Below are 24,449 nucleotides of genomic sequence, written 5' to 3' on the forward strand. Positions count from 1 at the left end.
CAACCATACTGCAGATGACAAACACCAGATCCTTACCCGAGCAAGCACCAAGCGAGCAGGGCTTTACGGAGGCTAGCAGGAAGGAGATGTACACTGGGGTAAAAGAGGACCCAAATTTGGGCTGCTGGAGCACAGTTATTACCAGCTCAGCAAGCCGATCCCCAGCCAAGACGACCGGCTTGGAAAATTAACTCCCTAAGTTGTTCAGCACTTTGCCGCTCAGGTAATGAGCGGAGCTGTAGGCGATTGCATCGGAGGGCTTCATGAACCGCTTGTACCATTGACATGGTTTAACAGACTGCTGTTTATGAGACAGAGCAGTATTTAAAAGACACATTTCTCTCAGAGCCGCACATAAAATTTGATAGCTAAATAGCTGTAAATGCTACTGAAGTCTGACAACTCGAAGAGGAATCGAGGGTCTGTCATGCGGAGTATCCGCCAATACACCCGGCCCCGCAGAGCCAGCGAGACTTCCAGTCTCATAAAACCTTTTTTATATTGGAAGTGAGAATTTGTGCAGCACATATGAACTCTCTTTTATTGGGCTGGTGTGATGCTGAGAAAACGCAGTTAAAGTTGTACAAGTCCTCCTTGGAGCGCTATCGGGGCTCCTGTAAATCAAAAGCTTTATCCTGGAACGGGTTTACTAAATAAACCCACTTTAATACGGGCTCACGACAAGCGGCAGGAGCTCACAGCAGGAGTAGATGCCTCCCCTCGACACTGCCTGTTTGCATTGGCAGAGCAGGGCCAGCCCTGAGTGAGGAGATCTCTGGCCCTTCTCCCCACTCTCTGGGCCAAGAAGAGCATCCCAACAACAGAGCATCCTCCAGAGCCCAGCACTGCTCTCCTCTCCCCTAGCACAGGGGTTTTACCCTCTCAAAACATCCACGGCCCCCCACGATGCTCCCAGCTTACAGCCCAAGCCCAGCTGCTGCCCTGAACCAGGTCCAGATCCCCGTGCCTACGCAGCTGATTTGGAGAGCTCCTGGGAGCATCCTGCGCTGGAAGGACCACAGACCCACCTTTGGCACCCAGTGGAAATGGAGTATTTCCGAACCTTCATGAAGGCCTGGAGCGCTCCAGTTGGGGAGGAAGATTTGGGCCAGCTCCCTTATCCCCCAAAGACTCCTACATCTCCACTCTACAGCTGCATTAATTATTTCATCTTAGTCTGGCTTCCTCATTAAGCTAACCTAGACAGCCCGCGGCTGAGTGACAGCGAGATAGTCTGCAAGAACCCAAGCCAGCAGCGCTGGAAGCCATAGGCTTGATGTGATTTACGTGGACTAATATTACATATATCTCAAATACGCAATCTTTAGAGGACCTGAGGCTGCCGGCTGGACGGAGGAAAGCCCACGCAGAGCCGGCAGCACAGCATCTGGACTGAGCCTGGGTATCAGCATCTCACCCCACACTTGGCCAGGAGGGTTGAGCCTGATGGCGGGAGCAATTCCCTCATGGATGCCCTGGAGTCGCGGGGAGCAGAAAGCCCCGGTGCTGCTGCCAGTGGACCCAAGTGTGACACAAAACATCTGTGTCAAAGCAAGGGCCGGGAAACACAAGTCCTCTGGCACCAGCTGTAGGACAGCCCCTTCACCCCACTGATGTGGCTGTGAGTTCAGCTAATTTTGGCATTGGGCTCCCCTTGGGATGTCTGGCTTTCGTGGGTTGTAAGAACAATGCTTCAGGGCATTACGCAGATCCCCTTTTCCCAATACTGCCAAATCTGAGGCTTTTGTGTGAATCCACTGCGTTTTGCCGTCTCTGCAAACAAGTGTATAGAAATACAAGACTTCAGCCCCTTGGAAGCCTCCAGGGAAAATTCAAAGCAATGAAGAAATATGAGTTGTTTTTCCATGAACCCATCGAAAAAAAGAAAAAAAAACCACCCTGAAAAACCCCATGTTACTTTTCAGCCCAGTTTTGCCAGCAGTACAAGTCTTTTTCCCACAGTCTAAGGAATCAACACATTTTCAAATCACTCCTGCTTATGGTATTGAATATCAGAAAACGATTGCCTTTCATTCAGCAGCTGTTTTGGGACACTGAGGGAAAAGGCAAGCAGTCTAAACTTAGCAAAACATGAAGAAAGGCTTCGATGCATTTAAAAACTAGTTGCAAGGACTGGAATGGAAAAGAAGATGTCTGCAAGGGGTGCGTGTGGAGACGAGTGTTTTGGGGTTGCGGCATCCTCCCACCGCTCCAATCTCCCTCGATAGCAGAGGAACCACTGCTCCACTCCTCTGGCTTTTTGGAAAAATGCAGGGATGTGTCCTCATTTCCCCAGGAAAATTAGCAGTATCTCCTGATTTACTCACCATCAGCCTTTCCAACATGCAGATCTCATGTTATCTCTGTGCTGCTGGTGGGGCATGGGCAGCTCCAAAAATAAACCAAGCATTTGAGTTCCTTAAGAGGAAACCCAGTGGAGGGAATAGCAACCAGGGATGGAGAATTTGCTGAAATAAGTTTGCCCTGAAGCACTGGAAGGAGACAAGTCCTGGTCTCCTACAAGCTTGTGCCATTCAATTCCACCTGTGACCCAGCAATAGCTCCAACCTCCTCCTGCTCATTCTATGTCCCCTCCTCATCCATAGGGAGAGGACTCAAACCCCAGAGCTTTCCTGAAATAAGGGCATGGACCTAGCCACCAATTCCACTGGCCTTCTCTGTCTATCACACCCAGCTGGAATCAGCCAGCAGAATCGCGAGCCTTCGCTGGGGAAGGCTGAGAGCCCAGCACACCACAAGAAGGGAACGAAAAGGGAGGGGAGATGAGGACAGCCAAACCCAGCAGGTATCAGCACTCAAGTTGGGTAATGCAGCCCATCAACCTGGTTGAACATCCCCAACTATACCCCTGGGCGAGGGACCAGATCAGGGCACCTTGTCCCCATCCTATCTGACCACTGGTTCCCACTTGGGCCCCGTAGAGCCACAAAAAAGCCTTAATGCCACCAGGTAAGCAAAGAGCCATGACCGCCGGGCTTCTAACAAAGACAAACTGCCTCTCTCCTTCCTCCCAGATTGCAAGCAGATGTGTGCTTAAATTACCTGCTGCTGACTGTGACGCTTAGCAAAGCGCCATGGTCTAGGAGCAGAATGAAGAAAAAATGTGTGAAACGAGGGAGGGGAGGATTAGCGGGAATTCAGCTGGCTATGGGAGGGCAAAGCATCACCATTGCAGAAAACAAATGTCACTTCCATCTCAAGAGATACATTCGTAACAGCTAGCACAAAGGAAACCCTGATTTTGCTAAAGATAGTGATGAAATCAAGAAAGCCCAGGGAAAGGCTGCAGGGTTGAGTCTGGGTTCCCCAAAGGGAATTACTCCCAGTCCACAGCACGCTACAGGAGCAGCTCTGCTTGTGTTACATGGCCTTGGCTTCCTCTTCCAAAGAAACTCTTCAGGCCTGTGTACCTGGCTGCCTGCACAGCTCGTACACTCCTGACTGGAACTGCCTGACCGGGCTGTGTCGGCTCCTACAATGGGCTGCATGTGTTCATCCATCCTTCTCCATGGGTTTCTCCACTGATGCATGGGAAGCCCACTAGCAGCCCCTGCACTCAGGAGGGCACAGACACCCAGGGCCCATGTTAGAGGTGCTAAGAACAATGCTAGTGGAGGAAAAGCCTGGAGAAAGGGTACCCCCACCATGCTGGTCCATGGTGACGGAAAATGGGATCTGTGGGCTCTGCACCACCCCTGCCCCTACTCAGAGCCAGCTTGCATTCACACCAGTGGCAGCTTTTCCATCATGTTAGGCTGCCCAAAGCTGGCAGCATCAGGGAACATCTTTGCACCAAAGTCAGGCTCCAAACGATGCCTCCTGAGAGACCTGGGATGCGGGTGCAGTCCAGGAGAGCCCAGACACTGTGTTTCTAATGCACTGTGGGGGCAGCAGCTTGCTGCAAGGACCTCTCATCTCTAGAAAAGCATCCAAGGGGGTCTCCCATCTCCCAGCAGCGTCCTGCACGGCAGGATAGCATTTTACAAACTGAGCCACAGAAATCAAGCCCAACCTGCTCCCCTTCCCCCTCACTGCTCCTGGCTTGCTCTCCACCGAGCCCTTGCGGGTCACACGTGGCGTCCCACTTCCCGGCACAGCTCTGCCGGCTGGAGCAAAGAGCAGAGTCAGACCCCAAATTGCAGATTAGCGTGTTGGGTTCATGCACGGGAAACAAAAGATCGGAAATCTCTGAAGTGCACAGCTGGAATCCACACCCCAACCATGTTTTTGTGAGATATCACGTACGTTTTTAAAAGCTATCTAGAGAGGGTTCTGCTTTAAAACAGCCTGGCGGCTGCTGCACTAACACCACCGCCTGTCACGCTGACCAAGACCTTCAATTTTCCCTGTCCCCTACAGGCCATGCTCATCTGTAGCCTTTAGCCTTAGGTTATGAAATTATTCAAGGAAAGGATTAAATGTCATCCATTTTTCACCAGCTGTGGAGGGAGGGTGGGAAGGTAAGGATGTGTGACCCAGGAAAATCACTGTGGGATACTACTGCCAACACCCCAAAATGATAGTTCCCAGAAACCCTGGGGTTTCTCTCACCTTTGTATTTACAGCCTCACAAGGTCACTGCAGCCACAAGATGCTCACATAGCACCATGAGGGACAGGGATGGCAAAAGCACCCATCTCCCTCTCATACCACAAATGAGTTTTACTCTCCCTTCAAATCTCCTGCAACAGCAACTATATGTTTATGGAATGCTAAACTATGAGGTCTTTCTTCGCCCCTTTCCACATACCAGGCTTCTGGGCTAAAAGTGATCCAAGGTGAGATCAAATATTCTTGCAAGACTCTTACGTACCTTGTTCCTCAACACCATTGGTCTCCAAGGAGTCCCCCAACATGCTGCAGGAGCCTGGGCAAGGGTTTAATTCCCCTTAGGGCTTTGTTTCTTCCTCATCGCCCCTTCTTCTCACCTCTCACACTGCCTGAGTTGCAAGCTGTCCTTTCAGCTTAGCTCTGCAAGATGTTTGCTTCACCTTAATTCACAGCCGCCCATCTGTGAGCCCTTCCTGCCTGCATTGCCAGTCAGGAACAACTGGTAAGCCCTGCCTGTGTCTGCTCCTTCCCAGGCCTCCTTCACCCTGAAACATCACCCACGATAACTGTGGTAAACATTTCCTCCAGGAGAACATGGTTCGCTCCATTCAAATTAACCTCAGAGAAGTTGCGGCTTCTCCATCCACCCTGTCCCCTTTGTTTGGATCAGGGGAATTGACACAAGACATTGCATTTCCAATTGAAACAATTAGCTTAAAAGCCCAGTTTGAAATTAAAAGTTCAACCCAGCAACGTGCCACAACCAGCCTCCCCAAAGAGAGAATATTTTGGGAGCCTCTCTCGTGTTTGTCCTTTAGGGACTACAGAGAAGGTGTAATGTGGTGCCAGGATCCAGCAGACACCATGCTCTATGCACTCGCCACACTGCAGCAGAGAGTAGGACCCCACACCCCATTTGGAAACACACTTTTCCAGCCATACAATAAATACCAGACCAACAATACCCAGTTGTACAGCCTCAGGCTTACCCTGACATGGGGAAGAGCCAGGCCAAGATGACCTGGGACAGCAAAAGTGGGAGTGAAACCCACCTCCAGCAAACACGGGCCCGACAGTGAGATGCAGAGGACGTAAGTCATTGAATGAAGGCATCTGCTTTTTGCAGCACATGTGTGGAGTTATTTTCACCTGAAATCAGTTTTTGGACAGCTAGTGAGCACATGCTGTTTCAAGACAAACATGCCGGGGTCGCTCTCCCCGGCAGGGACTTATCTCAGGGTTTATTAATGGCGAAAGCCACCATGCTGACGCACTTACAGCCTCGTGGTGAGAGCTGCAGCACAGGAGAAGAGCAAGACTCACTCTGCTTCTCCCTAGGGACCTGATCAGAAAAAAAGCAAGACCATCGCCTGCAGCCAGGGATGCCCAGTACTGTCCGGATGGCTCTGAGCCCAAGCTGCCCTCCCTCCCACACTGAGATGGGAAACCCATTAAACGTTGCAAGCAACGAAGCCTCTGCTCCTCCCTGGAGGCACTTTCACAGTCAACTTGAGGAAATTGTTCCTGATATCCAGCCTAAATTTCCCTTTGTTGATTTTCAGTTGAGCAGCGGAAAGGTGGGAGCTTTAATGAGACAAGTGGGGCCGCTGCAGGGGAAGGAGCCGTCAGTTTGAGCGAGGCAATGCACAGAGCTGCGGTTTAAGTGGAGCAGCTATTGTGAAAAGCCCAGAATCCTGCAAACTTGGGATGGAAAATGTCTATTAACTTTCCCAATGGACTAACATGAGATTGTTCCCCCATTTTCTAATGCTTCTCCCAGTCCAGCTATTTGATTGGGACCAGAGCTCTGCAAAAATATGAAGGGCTTGTTCTTTTTTTTTAAAAAGAATTGCTGCATGTGTAATAAAATGTTGGGCTTTATGGCCCGATTTTCTTGTTTAATCCAAGGGCAAAATTTTTCCTATTTTGCCTGCTGGACACGGCTTCTTCTGCCCTGCAAAAACCCCCAGAACTCTTCTGGCATATGAGCTAGGGCATGATGTGCATGGCAGCAAGTTGCTACCAGCTTGTGTTTGAAAAGAGCTTTTGGGGGTAAGAAACGCAACACAAGACTGCAGACAACTGCTTTCTGGCACACGGCTGCTGCTCAGCAAGGCATCACCCCCCTCAGGCGCTTCCTCACAGGAGCCCAGCATCATGCTGTACTCCAAACCGGCACTGGGAGAAGTTCACTGGATGTTAAGCTGATGCCATCCTTTGGTATTTTTTCCCCCCTTTAGCTGAGGAGAAAGCTTTTCATCAGCAGGTAAGACACGGCAACATGCCCAGGACATGCAGATGTGTGAGCAAGGGGTATAGAAAGGAATGATGGTGCAGCCAAGTGGGCTCGGCTGCGGGGAGAGTATGACATCTGCTGCTTCCAGCAACTGGGACATCAGGTCCTAAAAATCCAGCTTGAGACATGTGTTTCAGAAAGCAGAGGAGCAATGGTTGGGTCCAGGAGTGCTGGGCCCCTCTGCCTTATTCTCTCGAGCAGCATCAGCACTGTATCACCCTGAATTCCCAAAATGGGCTGGCTGCTTCGGGGCTGCTCTGTGGGGTAACGAAGCTCCCAAGCTGTGCTACACCGCTACCGCCAGACCCCTTTGCAGCAGGCAGTTTGCCCAATGTGCCCACAGACCCCCATGGTGCTGTGGAAATGGAGGCATCCCAAGAGCTAGATTGCACAGGGCTAACCCACCCTGGCAGATGTTTGCTTTAATCGCACACCATTTTCTTAAATGTCAGTTGGCTGCATGACAGTAGAAGGGCACTTTTCCACTCTGCTTTTATGGGCTTGTAAAGGCAGAGTGGCTGCATGCTCCCTGGAAATGTCAGGCTCTGTTTTCCTGAGGACCTGCCATCCGTCAGGTTTTACCAGCGGAAAGAAAAGGAGGGCGTGCTTGGCAGTGCTGAGCGAGGGGGTTGCGCAGGCAGGTATCGCAGCAATGAGCCCTCCCTCCCCTTGCACCCATGCCGGGTCAGAGCAGTGCGTTGCCTCCCCAAAATCAGCACCCAACTTCCCATGCAGAAAAGCGCAGAGGGGACAGCACCAGCAGCTGCAGGCTGCACGCCCTGACACTAACACCAGGTTTTGCAAGCATGGCAGCAATGTTGTGGCACTGAGCACCCTGAGATCAACCCCGAGCAGGCAGCCCTGGGATTTCTCCACTGTTGCCCTCTCAGCGGCCTTTGGTGTCACAGCAATACCCTTGTGGGATAAAGCTTAAGCACTCAGGCTGCAAAAACTTCAATAAGAGAGATCCATAACACATTAAAAAAATCCAACCTCGCTCTCCCTCGTTTGGTTGCAGTGTTTAGCAGCAAGACAAACCTGAGTGAAGTGGAATGAAATAGAGATTTTCTCCATCTACTTCCTAAACCTTGGACAAGGGAGCACATTGCACGGTACATTGCAAGTTTGGGATGTGGCAAGATACCAACTGCATTTTATGTGTTGCAAAACCACCTCCTCTGTGGCAGCTGAGATTTCAAAGCATAAGCTCCAATCTTGGTAATATTTTTTACATATTGAGTCACTGCTGACACTGGAAATAACAAGGGAACAGGACTGGGATTTCAAAGATTTTAACGCATGACTGGATCTGCTAAGAACTGGGACCGCCCCAACTGCCAGCCTGGCCCTCCAGCCCTCTGCCACTCTTCATTACGGGCACAAGACAACAAGATTGAAATGATCTGATGCAATGTAAAGCACTGGCATGCCAGACTAGGCAAGAAGAGGATGAGGATTTGAATGAGGATAAGGTCCAGCCCTCTGACATGCCCCATGGGTAGCCCTAAGGGTGATGAGGGCAGCTGAATGAGTGACTCCCGACTTTTTATTACCCACCTTCAAGGGAGGATGGCTTGAACAGGTCAGCCCTTTTCTTTTCCCTTACGGAAAAAATCAGGGCAGGTTCATGTTCTTTGTTGGAGAATGCAAACATTCCAAAAACGATGAGGGGAGAGGAGAGAAGGGACTCGGCAGAGAGTCTTTTCCACTGGTGGGAGGAAAGCTAGATGGGCAGATGGATAGGGAAAGAGAGGAATCCGTGTCACACATGACATCCCACCCAATCTGGTCCCTCCAGACTGACCCCCTTGTCTCAGGGGGGTAGACCTTCAGACTGACCCTCAGCCTGAAGGTCTACCCCCCAGAGACACTTTACCAGATATACAATTTGATTCCCCGACTCTCCCCTTCTCCCAGAAAGGGAATAGCTGTCTCTGATAGCCCTGATTTGCTAAATAAAACACTCCTTGAAGGCTTGTCGCAATAACATTTGCACAGAAAACTGACATTCTTCCTCCTCCCATCAGCTCCGACACTGTTTGTTTGTGAGTTAATAACTTGGACGCTTGGCTGAGCTATTGATCCCTTCTCAGAACAATCACTCTTTTGGGTCCAAAATACACAAAAAATAAAGGAATGAGCTACCAATGGGAAAATGAACTCAGTGCCTGCATGTGGCCCCATGGCATTGGCATTGCAGGGGGACTTGGGTCCTTCCCAGCCGCTCTGATGTCTTCGGCAGACACAACCGCATGAGGTTGGATTTATTTCTCCATCCCTCTCCATCGTTAAGGAAGAGGTGTTGCAGCTTGCAGGCTGAAAGTCAGCTGTCCTAACAGAAGATTATCATTTAGGTTTAAATATTTACCACCCAACCAGGGCTTCGTAGCAGGATAGCTGGTCCATGTAGGTGTCTGGGCTAGAAATCACCAGCAGCAGTGATGCATGGGTACCATCACCTTCAGTTATAGGAAAGGCAGTGTTTGAGAGCCCCATCTCCCCAGCTGAAGGAGAGAGCGCAACACCGGATCAGTACCTCCCTCCAGGGCAGGGTGCTCTTTGGGCTTTTGTTATATTAGACAGGACTTGGCGTGCCAGAGGCAGAGCAAAGCTTCAGGTTTCATCCATTCCCTCCTGCCAGCACTAGCTTAGGAGAGGATCTCCCTCTGATACCCACTGTAACAAAACCTGATGAAAGGAAACAATTAAGGTCTCTGCAATGCCCTCACCCTCCTTAACTACTCCTGCACCAGCAGAGCTGCACCACCTCTCCCAGGGGAATCCTTGCCCATGCCCCAACATTGTATTTTTGCTTTGCAATCTGCTTGCATGCCTCTGGCTAATTGTTCTTCAGACTGCTCTTTTCAAGGGAGATTTTCATGGCAAACAATCAATTTTTCCCAAGTTGTACTTTTTTCCTTCAAAGCCTTTGATGTCTGGGAAAATAATAGGCAACCTCAACACACGGCTGAGCATCAGGCGAGGGCTGGGAAGCACTAAGCGGAAATGCATTTAGTTGTCTGGGTCAAAAACCATTTCCTTTGTTAAATGATTATTATTGTTCCAAGAGGATTTCAGTGGGAATTGAGGGTGCTTAGATAGATGGATTCACAGGTTTGCTGAGCTTCTATAAGGGTCTCTATATCCTCCACCATAATTCTACATCATAACTTCCAACACCAATAACTCTTCTATGACTCCCAACAGATATTCCTGTGCCTTCCAAAGCAATAACTTCTCAATGAACTCCAGACCTGCCAAATCGACTGTTTTTCCCCCGCGGACGCCTGCTTTTTGGCCCTTCTCATCTCCCCCTTGGGAATCTTGACCCATTTACCTCTCCTTCTGGTTCCAAGCTCAGCGCAAGGGGAGATGAGATCAGAAAGCGATTTGCCTCGGACGTCAACAAATAGCTCTGGCACTAAAAGCTTTCAGTCATCTCCCATTTTCCTGACTTCTCTCAGCAGCCGAGGATCCAGATCTGGACCTGCTTGCACCAGGCATCCTTCTGAGCAAGCCTTCCCCTCATCACACGCCGCCCTTTCTCACATTGCTCATTTCTTCCCACTCGTACCTGAAAACTGTTATGAGTGTGTCGCAGGTCTCCCCTGGAGAAATTACTTAGGTTATTCACCGGGACCAGAGAACAAACACTTAAATAAGAAATAAATTGCATTGCATTTCTTGGGTCGCCAAGCCTCCCAGTTCAGCCGTAAGAGCAGCACGCCAGGCACAGCGGCACAGAGCTGCTACCTCTCTGTGCACTTGATCTTAACGATGTGTTAATTAAGCTAAGGTTAGAGCTGCTCGTTACCTTATTATTTTTGGTTCTATCACAGTAATGCTCAGCAGCCTCAATCAGGAACAGGCTTTTCCCCCCCCCTCTCTCCTTTTAAGTCACAAATTATTTCAAGATCTGGTAAAAATAAATGCACACAAGCAGGGTCTGCTCTTTTCCAGGGGATTTTGCTCTGCAAGGGAAGGAAGGTTTCAACAGTGTGTTTGAATCAAAAATGAACATATGCAAGAGGGGAAGAATGATATGCATCAAAAGTTACCTTTTTTCTGTTGAAAGGTTTTCTTTTAAACAAAGAAAAACCCCAAAAGACTAATCTCACAGCACTAGGTGCTGTGTACAGTCATTTAGTGCTGCAGAGTGAATATTGAACAAGCTACAAGGCTGCCCAAAGGAGGACAGAGGAAGGATAAGTGATTTGGCTCCATTTTTGGGCTCTCCTGTTGCTATCCCTCTTGCTGACCTGCAAACTCCTCCAACTGCTGGGGCCGAGTGTGGCCGGCTGCCTCTCAGGTCATCCCCATCCCACACGTACACAGAAAGCAAGGAGCGATTCTGAGCCTGAATAACCAAGTTTCAAAAGATGGCACTAAATTTGCTGGTGAGAGTGTTAAAGAAGTGTGCCTTTTTGTAGGTCACCCCATGACAGGTTACCTTCACATGGGTGCAATGAGCTGCCAGTTGTCACCAGTCCCGATGAGCCATGACAGGTAAATCCTGCTTTAACCCTCTCCTGGGGAGCAGGTACTGGGGGGCCAGAACTGGGGAGCAGGAGCTCTGCAAACCATCCCAGTCTGAAACCAAATGGAGTCCAGGAGGGAGAGGCAGATTGGGAATACCACAGGGGTAATTTGGGCAGGTCCTCTTGACCCCAGGAGGGATGCAGGTGTCCATCCGCAGCAGGTGATGCTGCTGCCCTGGGAAACTAGAATAGCATTGCCCATCTCTGCTCCCTCCTAGCCAGGGGGAAATGAGCCTTAAAAACCTATCAGGGTCTTTGCAGGAGGGTCCAATGCTTCTAACAGAATGGGCACCTCCAACCACAGTGGCTGCCAGCTTCTCTTTATGCGTATTCTTAGATGTTGGTGTAGGGCCAAGCCAAGGAGTCCCACTGGGAGCATAGGCTGGCATTGCACCCCTCAGCTGCACCCCAGTGCCCTGCAAATGACCTGGGTTTTTAAAAGATGCCATAACACCCACACTATCCAATTACTGGGAAACAATTAAGCTGATGATGGACCTCAGGACCACCGCGGAAAAATGTGAAAGGGAGCCACCTGCTCAGCACAGGGCCCAGTTTCTGCAAAGGATCTGCAACCCAATGTCACGTCTTATGTTGAACAGGAGCCAGGACTCCTCTTCCCCTGGTTTTCAACTGAAATCGGCCTGTACCATTTCTGGCTGCTTCCGAAAATCTCTCAGAAACATCATTAGGAAATGAAACCTCTAGAAACTGTTAGTGTTTTCCTGCCTGTGCTGAAATCGTCACTTCCCTTGGCATTCAGTGCTGCTATCCTCATCTGGAAAGAGCTGGTTCTGTCCCAAAACTTAACCCTTAACTTCAAAAAACCTCCAGAAGGGAAAAAAAAAGCCCTTTCTGGGTGGTAATCCATAGAATAATGGTTTCAGAGAGGCTCAGCAGTGCTTAAATGGATAATGGAGCAGAAATGGCTCTGGGAATGGGGAGAGAGAGATGACTTTTCTGCAGAGCACAGTGCCTCCTAAAGCAGCAAGTCCCGTCAGCTCTAGTTTTCCAAAGAGGTCTCGCAGCACAAAGCGATGCAGGCAGACACACAGTGACTTACTCAGGGGCTCTGGCATCCATGCTTTGAGCAGGAAGGCGCTGCACAACTGCACTAATTATCTGCTGAACATCTGTCTCTCCCCTACTACCGTGGGGCCGGAGGAGTCCTCTTGCATAGCCGAGGATTAGCGCTGGAAAAGATTTTGTTGACTCCATGATTTTGCACAGAAGGGAGAGAAAAAAACTCCAGCAGAATCCCTGGAAGGGAGGTGTTTCAGGGCAAATCTCTTGGATGAAAGAGAGGAATTTGTGGTCAAAACCAGAGACCTTGCCAAAGCAAGCAGTGGGCATTCACCCTGCCATGGGTTGTGGGATTTAGTCCTTTGCTCCAAACTGGGGGAGGAGCAGGAGAGGTTCCCCATACCTCGAGCAACACCAGGGCATCTATTACAATCCAGAGCGTCCTGGATTGTAACCCTCCTCCCTTCAAAACCCTTCTCACATTTCCCTATAGCCAAAAATGAAACCAGGAAGATTAACAGAGCAAACAAAACCAGGGGGATAGGAGGGCATGGCTGGGCTCCACCCAACTTCTCAGTCCACGCTTGGTGTGTTACAATCGGTGTTGGAAGTTGGAGCTGCCCTTCAACAAAACCACTGGGGTTTGGTGGGAAGAGAGCCTGGGGAGGGCAGGATGAGCCCCCAGCGCTGGGAGAGCTTGAGCAGGGCTCCTGCCATGGCACCCAGGCTGCTCCCCTGGCAGCAGGCTTTAAGCAGAGGCTAATGGCCAAAGGCCAGTCTGTCAGTGGCTCTCCAGGGCCTGCTTCATCTCTCTGGGATGAAGGGGGATTTCCAAGCTTGCCAAATGGCTCCAGAACTTAAAACTTTTATGGACAGATCACTCAAACTTCAGGATGGAGGGAAATGAGACTGGGCTTTAGATTTACAGCCTTCCCAGGTGGGGAGGGCAAACACTCTAAGACTGCACCATGGGCATGAAGGGGAAAGAAAGTTCAACCTTGCCTGCTTTGCTTCTCCCTGTCCAAAAGGCTAGAAAAGGAAAAAAAAAAAAACCAAACTTCCAGTTGTGGTGTGGTACCTAGGGGAGGACGTGCATCCTTCTCGCTGTCTTGGCCGCGATGCAGTTCTCCCAAAGTCCCTCTACATCCAGTGAGAGAAGCAGCAGCACATGGGACCTAGGACAGGCTCCTGGCATAAATCAACCCGTAATAAATTGAGGAGCCTCCTTTCTGGACAGGCAATAGCGGGAATCTGGAACTTCAGGCAATGGAGCTGGGTGGTGGGAATACATCCCTCATCTTCGGTCTGCATCCTACCAACCTCGAGGGAAAAAATCTGCCCAACATTGTGTGACATCTACCACCCATGTTAACAAGGTTTGTGGAAATCTGTGTGCAAAAAGCCTGACAGAAGCCTAAAAAACAAACCCATGGTGAAGAAAAGCAAATCCCCTGCTGTTTAATTAGCACAAATGTCTTGTGAGCTGGGAATCTTTTTCTTTTTTTTCCTTCAAGAGCATCAGGGGCCAGAAACTCACACAGTAATACAAACAAAATGTCCCTTAAAATCAACTGGTGCTTTTGGCCAAGCAGAAACGGTTGGGATTTCCAAATATGGCCCATGGGAACATCAGACCAGGCATTCTCGGGAAGCATCTTGGAGCCTGAACTGTCTCCCAAGAATAAAATCCTTCAGTCCAGCACGACAAAAGAGCCATTGCATGACAGTCGCTATCGCACAAGCGCGCAAATTAAACAATCAATCAAACGAGCAATACCCTGGAAAACAGCAGAGCAGAGTGCACATCATACCGGCAGCAGGCGAGCAGAGCTGACCCATGGTTGCCTCCCATCACATGTGGGCTGTTGTGTTCCCTTCTCCACCAACATCACAGCAGGTGGGGGTTTCTTTTTGGTTTTGGCCTTTTTATCCAAGTTTGGGGAGCAGGACCCTTTCTTGGAGACAATACAGGTATCCAGCAGAAGTATTTGTTTTGGATTCGGCTGCTATATAAATCAATGGTTATTCTGCAGGGATGTGACAGAGCAAAAAATTAGATGTAAAATTTGCCAGACAGCGAGAAAAGAGCTAGAAATTGTTGCTGTCTCTCCTGGGTCGGGGAGGGATTCCTGTCTCAAAGGTTCGGGATTGCGTGTGTGCCTCCAGCTTCACATAATGATGTCCCCCAGGGCAAAAAGAGAAGGAAGACTACTTAAAACCTCCCATGACTTCTTGTCTTCCATTTCTTTTAATTGCTTCAAAGGACATCACTGCTGCCCGTCTGTGGACCAAAACCCCAGGAGGTGATTTTTGGAGCCTGGCTGTGCCACCCCAACACTGGGGCTGAGCAGCTGCTCAGCACCCAGAGGCCCGGATATGTTTGCAAACAGATCGGGCAAACGGCTGCATGTTTGTAAGTGTATTTTAAAAATCAGATCCTGTTGGCAGGCAACTCTCAGACAGCAAGCAGGGCCAAATCCCATGAATAAATTGCTTGGAGCGAGTAGTTTGACGCGCCATTATTCATAACTAATGCAGTCCTAGTAAACAGAAAATGGAGGCCAAATCTGCCTGTATAGACACCAATGACATCATCTGTTTTCATCCTATTTACTGAGCAAAATAAGAGCAGAAGAAGCTACCACCATCCTCTAAAAGGGAAAATGGAGGTTTTGGAGGAACAAATATTCCCGACGGCTCCATGGTGAGATGGGAGTCTGGAGAGCAGGGATGCAAGCTGAATTCAGCCAGAACAGAAATTTGGTCCCACCAGTGCAAAGACAGAAAACCAACCAAGCACCTCTCCCATCTCTGAGCAGCTCTTGCCCAGGGTTACAAAGAGTATGGCTTGCCAGAGTCAAGAGGAAAGCTGGAGCTGGTGGAAGGGGCACGGCACCCATAGGGCACCCCCCAAAGGTGGGTCTTCTCCTCCCATTTCCCAGCCAGCATTTCAAAGCAGGTTATGCAGGGTTTTTCAGGAGCAGGTAAGCTGCAGTACACTTCTCAACCTCTCCATAGTGAAGTTATAAGCAAAACAAACAAAAAAACCCAGGGAAGCAAAGAGGATGCAACTGGCTGCCCCTCCACCCAGCACAGCAATTGCAGGCTGCCCAATGCAAACATCAACCAGTTGATTAAAGCAAGCACAAGCCAGAACTCCCATGGTGCTTTCACGCAGCAAAACCCAGCAGGTTGTATGAGCAAAACCCAGGGCATATTGTATGAGCAAAAAAACCACCCTGACTGCAGAAGGGAAGGGACCTTCAAGAAGTGCAGGTCTGCTGACACTGATGCAGCCGCCAGAGCAGCAGCTGCTTGCAAGAAGCGGGGAGGCTACAAACCAGAGCACAGATGTTATTTCTGCCACATTTCCTATGCTGTTTAAGAAATATTTTTATTTCAATTTGGGCAATGCGTAGGAAAATTGTGAACATGGCTGTGACCACTCTTCCCTTGCTTCCTTCCCCAAATAACGCAAATTTTAAAGGCATTTTAGTTGCAAGCTGCTTCTACCATGAAGAGGCCTGCTCAGCTCCTCCAGAATTTACCTTAGGGAAAACCAGAGCCATTGACCTGAAGACTGCCACATTCATCTTGAGCACAAAGGGAAATACTTCTGTAAATGACAAAGAAAATTTATTATGCTGCTTAAAAGTTACAGCCCATTAAAAAAATTGCCCTGATTTGAATCATTGACTTTTCAAAATAAATACTATTCTTTCATCAATAAGCTCAAAATATAAGCTAACCACAAAACCCTTTGGAAAAAAGAAACATAAAAATGATATCTTTACACATTAATAACATCTATTGATCTAACTGCAAGCATATGTCCACATACATAATTTTACCATATCACACATCAATAATACTCCACACTTTTTTCATATTAAACTATGCTATTCCCATGAAACCAAAGTCCTAAGTATTTCCCTAAAAAGGCCCTTGCCATTTAAATGCACAATGGTTGTGTTTCAAAGTATTAACACTAAGAGCATATTTGGTTACGCAGACCGGTATTAACCATTCATAAAGTGAATGGGGCAGAATCACAGACATGTCACAAAATAGAAATGCTTTTATTTGTCATAAAAACAATGGTATTTTCTCTGTCTCCTTTTGCTATTCATGTCTTCATGTCTCAGACCCTGAATTTATTAAGCAGCCAAAGCAGCTCGGACCAAGCACGGCATTGCCAGCTCTCTGTGCCTTGGCATTTTGGACGAGGCTTAGCACGCTATAATCTGTTTATTAATGCTTTGAAGAGGGCTGAGCAACAAGGAGAAAAAACTGACAGATGACAATATTATTTAGGCTAATCAAGAATATGATGGATAGGGGAGACCATCAAAGCAAACAACAGAGCCAGGCAGCAAGGAAGCTCGGTGTGGTGATAAATGCAAGGCACTGCATGCTGCAAGGGAGATTTTTAACTAATCACACACATTTCTGCAGTCTAAATTAGCTGAAAACAGCCAGCAAAGTGATGTCAGCCTTCACTCTGCGGCCACAGCTAAAATGGCAAACAAAATGTTAGGTGATTTATAAAGACCTGGGATTATAAAATACGTGACGGTGTAAATCAACAGTATGCCCTGACCTGGTATGCTCTGATCAATCCTGGATATCCTGCATAAAAACAGACAGGGAGAAAAAGGGTTTTTGTTCAGAGACTGGCAATAAAAGCGATGAGATGTGGAGAAAGAGCAGAGTCTGAGACTTTAATTTACAAAGGAGGCGGATAAACAGGAAGAGGAAGGAGGAACAAGGAGCAATGAAAGACAGCCAGCAAATGCTCCGCAAATACGGCAAGGACAGAAGAAGAGTCTACAAAACTGAAAAGGAGACTTGAAGCTGCTTTATTTATGTTCATGTCTTAGTACCTGGTGCACAGCCAGATCCTGGGCTGTGCCGCCTCCAAGCACCCCGCAGACCCCAAACCAGGGAGAGTTAAGAGCACAAATTAAATGCTTTGATTTCTAAGAAGACTCATAGGTGTGTGGTGGCACTGGAGCGTGGTGGGTGAAGGAAGAGCCATGCCGGGGAAGAGCACCAAGGTCAAGGGAAATGCCACCACATTCATCATGAGGTCTAATGGACAAAACCTGCATCCAGCCAGGAAAATGTGACCTGTTCCCTGCAGGAGGTTGCTCCCGGCTGGGCAGACCCAAGGGTGAACCCATGTCCTGCAGCAGGGAGGCTCTCCCCTGCACCTCTTAGCAGTATTTTAGGTATTTATTGACTTGGGTTCTCTCTCAACCTTTGATGAGGAGCACTGCTTCCAGTCCATCGTTATGAACACAATGCCCGCATAGCTCTCCAGGGCAGCTGCTGCTCAGGGTGGGGAAACTGAGGCAGAGCCCCCACCTTCCCCGACACCATTGGGATGCTCCTCAACACTGTTCTCTCTGCATCCACCAGCTGCATCCTAAAACCACGGTTGCCCAGGGGCGGACGGGCAGACACAAATCCTCACACGTCTCTCCATCTCTCCCCTCCCCATTTTTCTGAGGTCTGGTGATTTCCCAGCTGATGAACACATTACCACCTCATTCGGCAACGCCTCGGAGGCGCTCACGTTTCAGGCCCCGGCGAGAAAAAGATGAAGTATGAAAATCCCTTTCCTTTCCAATCCAGTCCTCCCAGCACCGGCCAAGGAGTGAACACAAAAACGCCTCGGAAAACACAAAAAACACCGGACGCGAGAGGCCGTGCCGAAGTCGCACCATATGCAGGTGTCAGGGAAAAAGGTCTCCCGTCTCCCACGCCAGGCTGCTATCTCCATCCCACAAAGCCTTCCCTTGAGGGGTTGATACCCAGAGAGGAACCTCTCCTCCACTGACTCATTGGCGACCTGGACCAGGCAGAGAAGTGGTGGAGGATTCACCCAGCTGTGCCCAACAGCACCAAAAAGTATCTGGAGATGGTATCTAGTCTTGGAGGCTTCAGATATGTCCATGCTGACATGGAGAGCTGTGCATAGGAGCCCCTGTCAAGATATCATCTCACCATTCAGCTACAAACATCACTGGGGGCATTTTTGTCACAGGCATCACTAGGAAAAGCACAGTCCCCTTTCCCTGCCCTCAGAGCTGCAGCAAAGGGAGAAAGGCATCGGGTCAGGCCAGGAGTTAAACACTACCCCAGGGCATCTCCTGGTGACATCCCTGTCTGCAAACAACTACATTTTCTTTTCAGGGAGGGTGCAGCACATTAAAACCCATGAGACACACTGGGAGCTTACCCCACCTCTGAAGCCAGTGACTCCAGAGCTCCTGTTTGGGGTACTATTTAGGAAAAGTGAGACAAACACCCACGGTGGTGATGGAGAGAATGTCTGGTCCTGCTCTAGGAAAAGGGGGCATGTCGGACAACTTTCACCTTCATCTAAGATCCTTGAGAAAAGCATCCACTCTGCCAGCACCTCAGGCCAACTGAGACTGATGCTCCTCAGGAAAGGTCGTGAGTCTCCTCCCTGAAAGCCTTTTTGGAAAGGGAAGGGATTTACAGCAATTATGGCACTGTTCATCCCTCCAACACCCTCGTAACCCCAGGCAGAGGAAAAAAACCCCACAGCTCCACTCCACGCTGGTTTTTCACCCCATAAACAGAAACAGGCTGATCACACCAAATTCGTGCAAGATTTTGTGGAATGTGCAAAAGAAAATGGGACAGAGGTTTGTTTAGCGGCGACAGCCCAGTCCTGCCTCTTTTGACATTTGCTCCGAATCAGTGAACTGCACAGCATTTGAACTTTTGTTTAGACAGATAGGCCTGTGTATTTAGAAATCCTTGAAACTCATCCATCTGCAAAGACAGCAACTCTCGATAATGCAAAAGCTCTAGCTGGGATGCTGAGCTCAGCAGATCTCTCTACAAATGATTCCTATTAAAGTAAAAAATTACAATGCAAGCGTCTATTAGACAATCCAAGCCTGACATAAAAAAGGAATTAAAAAAACATAATATGTTCGTGCCAGCCATCTTTATAGACCACTGAGGAGCTCAGGGAAGGCATTGGGACACCCCTTCTCCACCATCTGCCCCGTGCCCAAACTACCCAAAGCAATGCAGCCTCCACCACACCTGGGACCATCCTGGTGCAGTCGTCCCGATGGGGGTTTGCTTGGCTCTTCAATGCCTCTAGAAATGGAGACCCCAGCCTACTTGCCTGACAATCACTTTGGACATCCAACCACTCTTCCCATGAGGATCAGCTCTCCCAGCACACACCCTGAACCTCCCTTGCTGCATTTTACACCCAGTGTTTACTGCCCCAGGGACACAAGGGCTGGTTTCCCAGGGAGCTTTTTGCATCTCTGAAAGCTTACAGGTTTTTTTGGGTTTTCTCTTCTCCAGTCTCAGTGCTCCCAAATCGTGGCCTTGGGGATCTGGGACATGCTCAGGTCCCTTGCTGGTTTGTCCACTACCAGCATCAGCAAAGCACTTAGAAACTCATCACAGGTGATAGGTGCAGCCATACACCAGCACTGGTCCTAGTCCAACCAGCATGGGCACCGAGGCACAGCTATTAGGACCAAAGGGAAAACACAACCATCCTAACCAAGAGCCTAAAGACCACCTGAGGGAGAGTGAGCTTCAGGAGAGCCCTCCCTGCAATTTCCCCGGCTGGGGCAAGAGGGTAGGATGTGCTGGGGAGACCCTGCCAGCGCCATGTCCCCTCTCCCTCCCGGCACACCAGGCAGCAGCAGTGCGCTCAGCTCCCAGATCCCTGCCCCCCTGCAAAGCCTAAACCAGCAGATTATCACGTTAACACTTCAAATGTTTAATTTCCTGCTCCAATTACACTGGTTTTGCAGCAGGAGAGGCAGGAGGGGGGGAACAAACGAAAACAAGCCGGGTGTTTTCAAATAAACCCAGACCAGCTTTGAGACCACCGGGCTTCCCCCTCCGCTCTCTGGCCAGGGATGGGGGGACAGTGCTCATGCCGGCGAGGTGGCTGGATGTAGGCATGGGAGCCACCTGAGTGCTGACCTCTCAGGCCAGCAGCACAATCACTCTCCATCCCGCTGCTAAAATGAAAAGGTCCTTTTGTTTGGCGGCTCCAGTGATCTCCACAGCACTGCAGAAACATTTGCTGCACCACAAGAAAAACAAGGCAGCTGATGTTTGCAGAGCAAAACGGTACCCTGCTGCAAAGAGGGGCCAAGGGGAGCATCAAGGAGAGAAAGGGGATAGGGTAGGAGGAGGGCAAAAATAGTGGGAGTAGGGAGGGGAGTGTGTGGGAGTGTGGAGGAGTGATGGAGCGAAAGATGGAGGGATGAAAAGCACAGAGGGGACCTTAGGGAGAGGGAAGGCAAGAGCACAAGAAAGGGGGAAAGGTAGTGGGGATAAGGTGAGGGCATGGAGGAGGAAAGAGGGATGAACAAGGAGAAGAAAAGCACTCAGAAAACTTCAGGCTGTGGCCACATGCAGGCTTCAGCGGAGCTGCCTCCGCCTGGACACTCTGCCACATCCATCGGGTTGCTCAATCCTCCCCAGAGGAAAAGAGAGATCTGGAGGAAAAAGGATATCCCAACCCAGATGCCTTGCAGGGCAGCAAGTCCAGCTTGAGCTGCTCACAAGGGATATTAAAAAAATAAACCCATCCCAAGCAATCGCTCAGCCTGAAAGCCCTGCTGGCTGCTTGCAGGGAAGAGTGGGACTCTGGGACTCAAAACCCCATGCAAAATGCACAGTGATGGCCCTGCAGCATCCCTCTTCACCCCTGGCGGGGAAGGTGCCCCCCCATCGCCCTTGGCTGGGCTGGGGCAGAGGATCCCAGCTGCCTGCGGAGCCAGGGATGTTTTTCCCTCGGTGCCCTTCCCGGAGGCTGCCGTTATTTATAGCTCACTGAGTACACGCGCCCCACCAAGCTCACGGGGAAGGAGGCAAGGAAAAAGGACCGACCTTGGGGTCGGGGCCAGGAATAGCCGCCAATGGCCAGAAATAGCGAGTGCCATGTTCAGCCCTGGTTCTTCGAGAGCCGCTGGATCAGAGCACGGTGTTTCCAAGATTTCAGCCCCAGCCAGGATAGGATTGATTTCTCCTTCAGCCTCATGTTCCCCCCGCCCCAAGACACCCCCCCCATAGCTGCTCTCCAGCTCCAAAAAAGCTGCCGGGTGGATGGAGCAGGTGGGAAGGGGCAGGAAAGCAATCCAGCGGCGGGGAGGGGACGACTGACCTCCGGAAAATGTGCTGGAAAAGCAAGGGAGGCAGGTCGCGAGGAGGGACGGGTTTCAGCACCTGCTGCCGCGAAGCCCGACGCTGACCTGGGAAGGGGCGACGCAGGGGAGCAGATTCCAGAGGATTTTGGCAGTGCGCAGTGATCGGCGCGCAGCTCGATGACTCCTTTGGGTGCTTGCGAGAATCTCAGCACATGAGATCAACGCGGACAGTGTGCAAGGCACGGAGATTGTCACGTGTGCTCCTCTGTCCCCCTGAGGAGGCTGCAAGCAGAGACAACTGCCTCCTCATCCTGGGTGTGCAAGGTGTGGGCATCCTCCCCATCCCTCCGAGCACATGCATGTATGAACATTATGTCCATCTGCACATGCAAACACAAAGCCTGGTGCATGCCACTGCATCCAGCCCACACGCAGAGGACTTTCCTGGCTGCCCTGGCAGGACCTGCCTGCTAACACCCTGGACCCCAGCATGCCCCCCACCCACCCACCTTGCTCTGTGAGTGGTTGTGCTGGAGCTGCCTGTCCTGAGGATGCTGCTCCCAGGTCAGGGAAGGGTGGCTGAACCCTTCCCGCCAGGATTGCTGTTGGTTACGGAGACCATGGGAGTGGGAAGGCCTGATCCTGCTGCCTCCAGCACTAGCCCCCAAAGCTCAGCCGCTGCTGGATTGACACTCAAGCACCATGTCGATGGGCCAACACTTGGGCAGGTAAGTGGAAGATGAAGGCAGACAGGGGAGCACAGTGCAGCCCGTGCAGAAGGCTGAAAGCCCTGGGTGAGCTAGCCCACTGGCTAGCTGGCCTGCAAAGGATACCACCTTGAGCTCCCTGCAGAGAGGGCACCCTCAATCCCTACTGACCAAGAGGAAGATTGAGCAACTCTTCTCCCATCCTGCCTGTGTACTGCCCTCCCTGGAGAGCTTTCCAGCCACCTTCAGGGTGCTGAGGGAGAGATGCTGGTGTGGCTGCATGAGTTAGGACTCTGTGGCTCTTCCCTTGCTCCCACCACCTCCCAGGAGAAACACAACCTCTCCCTTCTGCGAGGTATCCCTGTGTGGCTGCTGCTTGCCTGTGTTCTGCAGCCATAAGACCCTCACCCTGTGCAGTGCTGAAGGGCTGAGGTGCAGGAAGAACCATCCCTGGGCTCTTTTCTGTGGGGTTTTGAGCCCCATTTTGGATATGGAGGGAAATCCAGGGCTCACCTGGTCCCGCTTCCCAGCTAGACCATCACAGCATGGACACATGGCAAAGCACTAAACCAGGTCTGTGTGGTCTTTCACAAGAGCTCTGGAGAATGCTCCAAGCACCATCTATCTGATCGCAACACAGCAGATATCCCCAGTGACAGACAGGGAGAATATCCCCCCACCCTGTTCCATAAGAAGCCTCTCCTGCTTAATTTCCTTATCTCGACGCTGTTCTTCCCAGCCCCTTGCTGCTTTTGGGTACTGGTGCTGAGGACGGCTGTGTGAATGCACCCGCAAAGAGTTGGGCACGGCAAAGCCGGGCAGGGAAGGAGGCAGCCCACGGAAGTCACCCAGCCCAGAGGGATGTGTAGCATTGGGCAGGTCTCACTGGGTGGCAGCAGGTTGTTCTTGCACAGCTAGGGAGCGAAAGAAGGGCCAGAGAAGGCAGAGAGAACGAACAGAAACATAAAGGATGCCCTAAGCAAAGTGTTGAGTAGTCCAGACCTTCCTACTTCTTGCAAAAATATACGTGCATGCAGGTATTTCGGGGTGGGGTAGGGCTTGTACAGGGCTGGTGGACACAGTTTCTGTAGGTGTTCCACATCACCCCCAGCTGTCCCTTCTCCTATGGCAGCTTTGTGCACTGGTCTGCAGGGTGGCCCACTGGATCCACTCCCTACCAAAGCGGCCGAAAGAACTGTGGAGACAGCTGTTGCCATGAGCACACAGCAAGTCTGTCAAATACACCAGCTGGGGGAAAATCACCCGTCCAACCATGCAGCACCAAAGCCCCCTCCCCAAACCCATCCAGGAGCAGCAGCATCCCCTTGAAACTTCTCTGGTTTGCAACACACCTCTAAGCTCAGAGCATGTCAGCCCGGAGAGCAAAGGCTTAACAGCATCAGCTCCAGGTGAGCCGTGTGCCAGTGGGGCCAGGACAAGGGCAGGGAGGTTTGTGCATGCATATCTGGGGCAGAGCTGGCCCTGGAGAACCCGCAGGGGCCTCCCTGCCCCCCGCACCATGCAAAACTCAGCCTCTGGTCCAGGGGTGGGTTGTTTTTTTCTGTTTAACAAACTACTCTCCAGCCTTGTAAGGCGAGTCCCCACGGCGCCCAAATAAGCCGAGTATTTTTGGCCGCTCTCCCTGCAGCCTTGGGCTGGCCTTTGGGAAATGCATACCCTGCAGCCCTCCATGCCCTGGTAATTGAAGAGGCTGCTGCTCCTCCGGGCCAGAAAAGGGATTACAGGACACGCTTAAGGGCTTGAATTCATAACCTTCAGCCTCTCCCCAGGCTCGGGTCCCTCCCGCCTGAATTGCGGCAGTGGTACCGCTAGCCGGCAGCACCGCCAGCATCTCCATCCCGGGCATCCGAAGGGCACGGCCAGTGTTTGGGCTTCAAGCTGGGGCAGAGCATGTCGCCCTGCCGAGCTGCTCATAATTAACTGGTTTTGAGTCTGCAAGGAGACAAATGACTATAATTTAACAAATAGACTTTATCTTAAAACGAACGCCTTACCCAACACCTATTGATTCCTGCTCCCCCTCCAGAGAACTCTCCGCAATTAAGTTGTCACATCCCTAATGCCCACGTAAAAATGAGCCAGCTCCAGTGTCTCCCAGAAACCCTCGCCCGCACAGGATTACAAA

The 24,449-nt window shown here is 50.6% G+C and overlaps 1 protein-coding gene across 9 annotated transcripts in view; it reads right to left on the reverse strand.

The window, feature by feature from the left end:
- CNTFR (ciliary neurotrophic factor receptor) overlaps positions 1–24,449 on the reverse strand; it is a 209,832-nt gene that overhangs the window by 103,690 nt on the left and 81,693 nt on the right. For 2 of the 9 annotated variants that reach the window (XM_074856845.1, XM_074856846.1), the window contains 2 exons: positions 17,030–17,058; positions 15,978–16,045 (listed from right to left, as the gene is read on the reverse strand). The exons of 6 other annotated variants lie outside the window; for them this stretch is intronic. In XM_074856845.1, the coding sequence (XP_074712946.1) occupies positions 15,978–16,045; positions 17,030–17,058 (97 nt within the window). Of the gene's footprint in view, positions 1–15,977; positions 16,046–17,029; positions 17,059–24,449 lie in introns of those variants that run through there. One more of the 9 variants, XM_074856850.1, reaches the window with a different exon arrangement.

This window comes from Strix uralensis, chromosome Z, assembly GCF_047716275.1.
Source record: "Strix uralensis isolate ZFMK-TIS-50842 chromosome Z, bStrUra1, whole genome shotgun sequence".
In the NCBI taxonomy this organism is placed as follows: Eukaryota; Metazoa; Chordata; class Aves; order Strigiformes; family Strigidae; genus Strix; species Strix uralensis.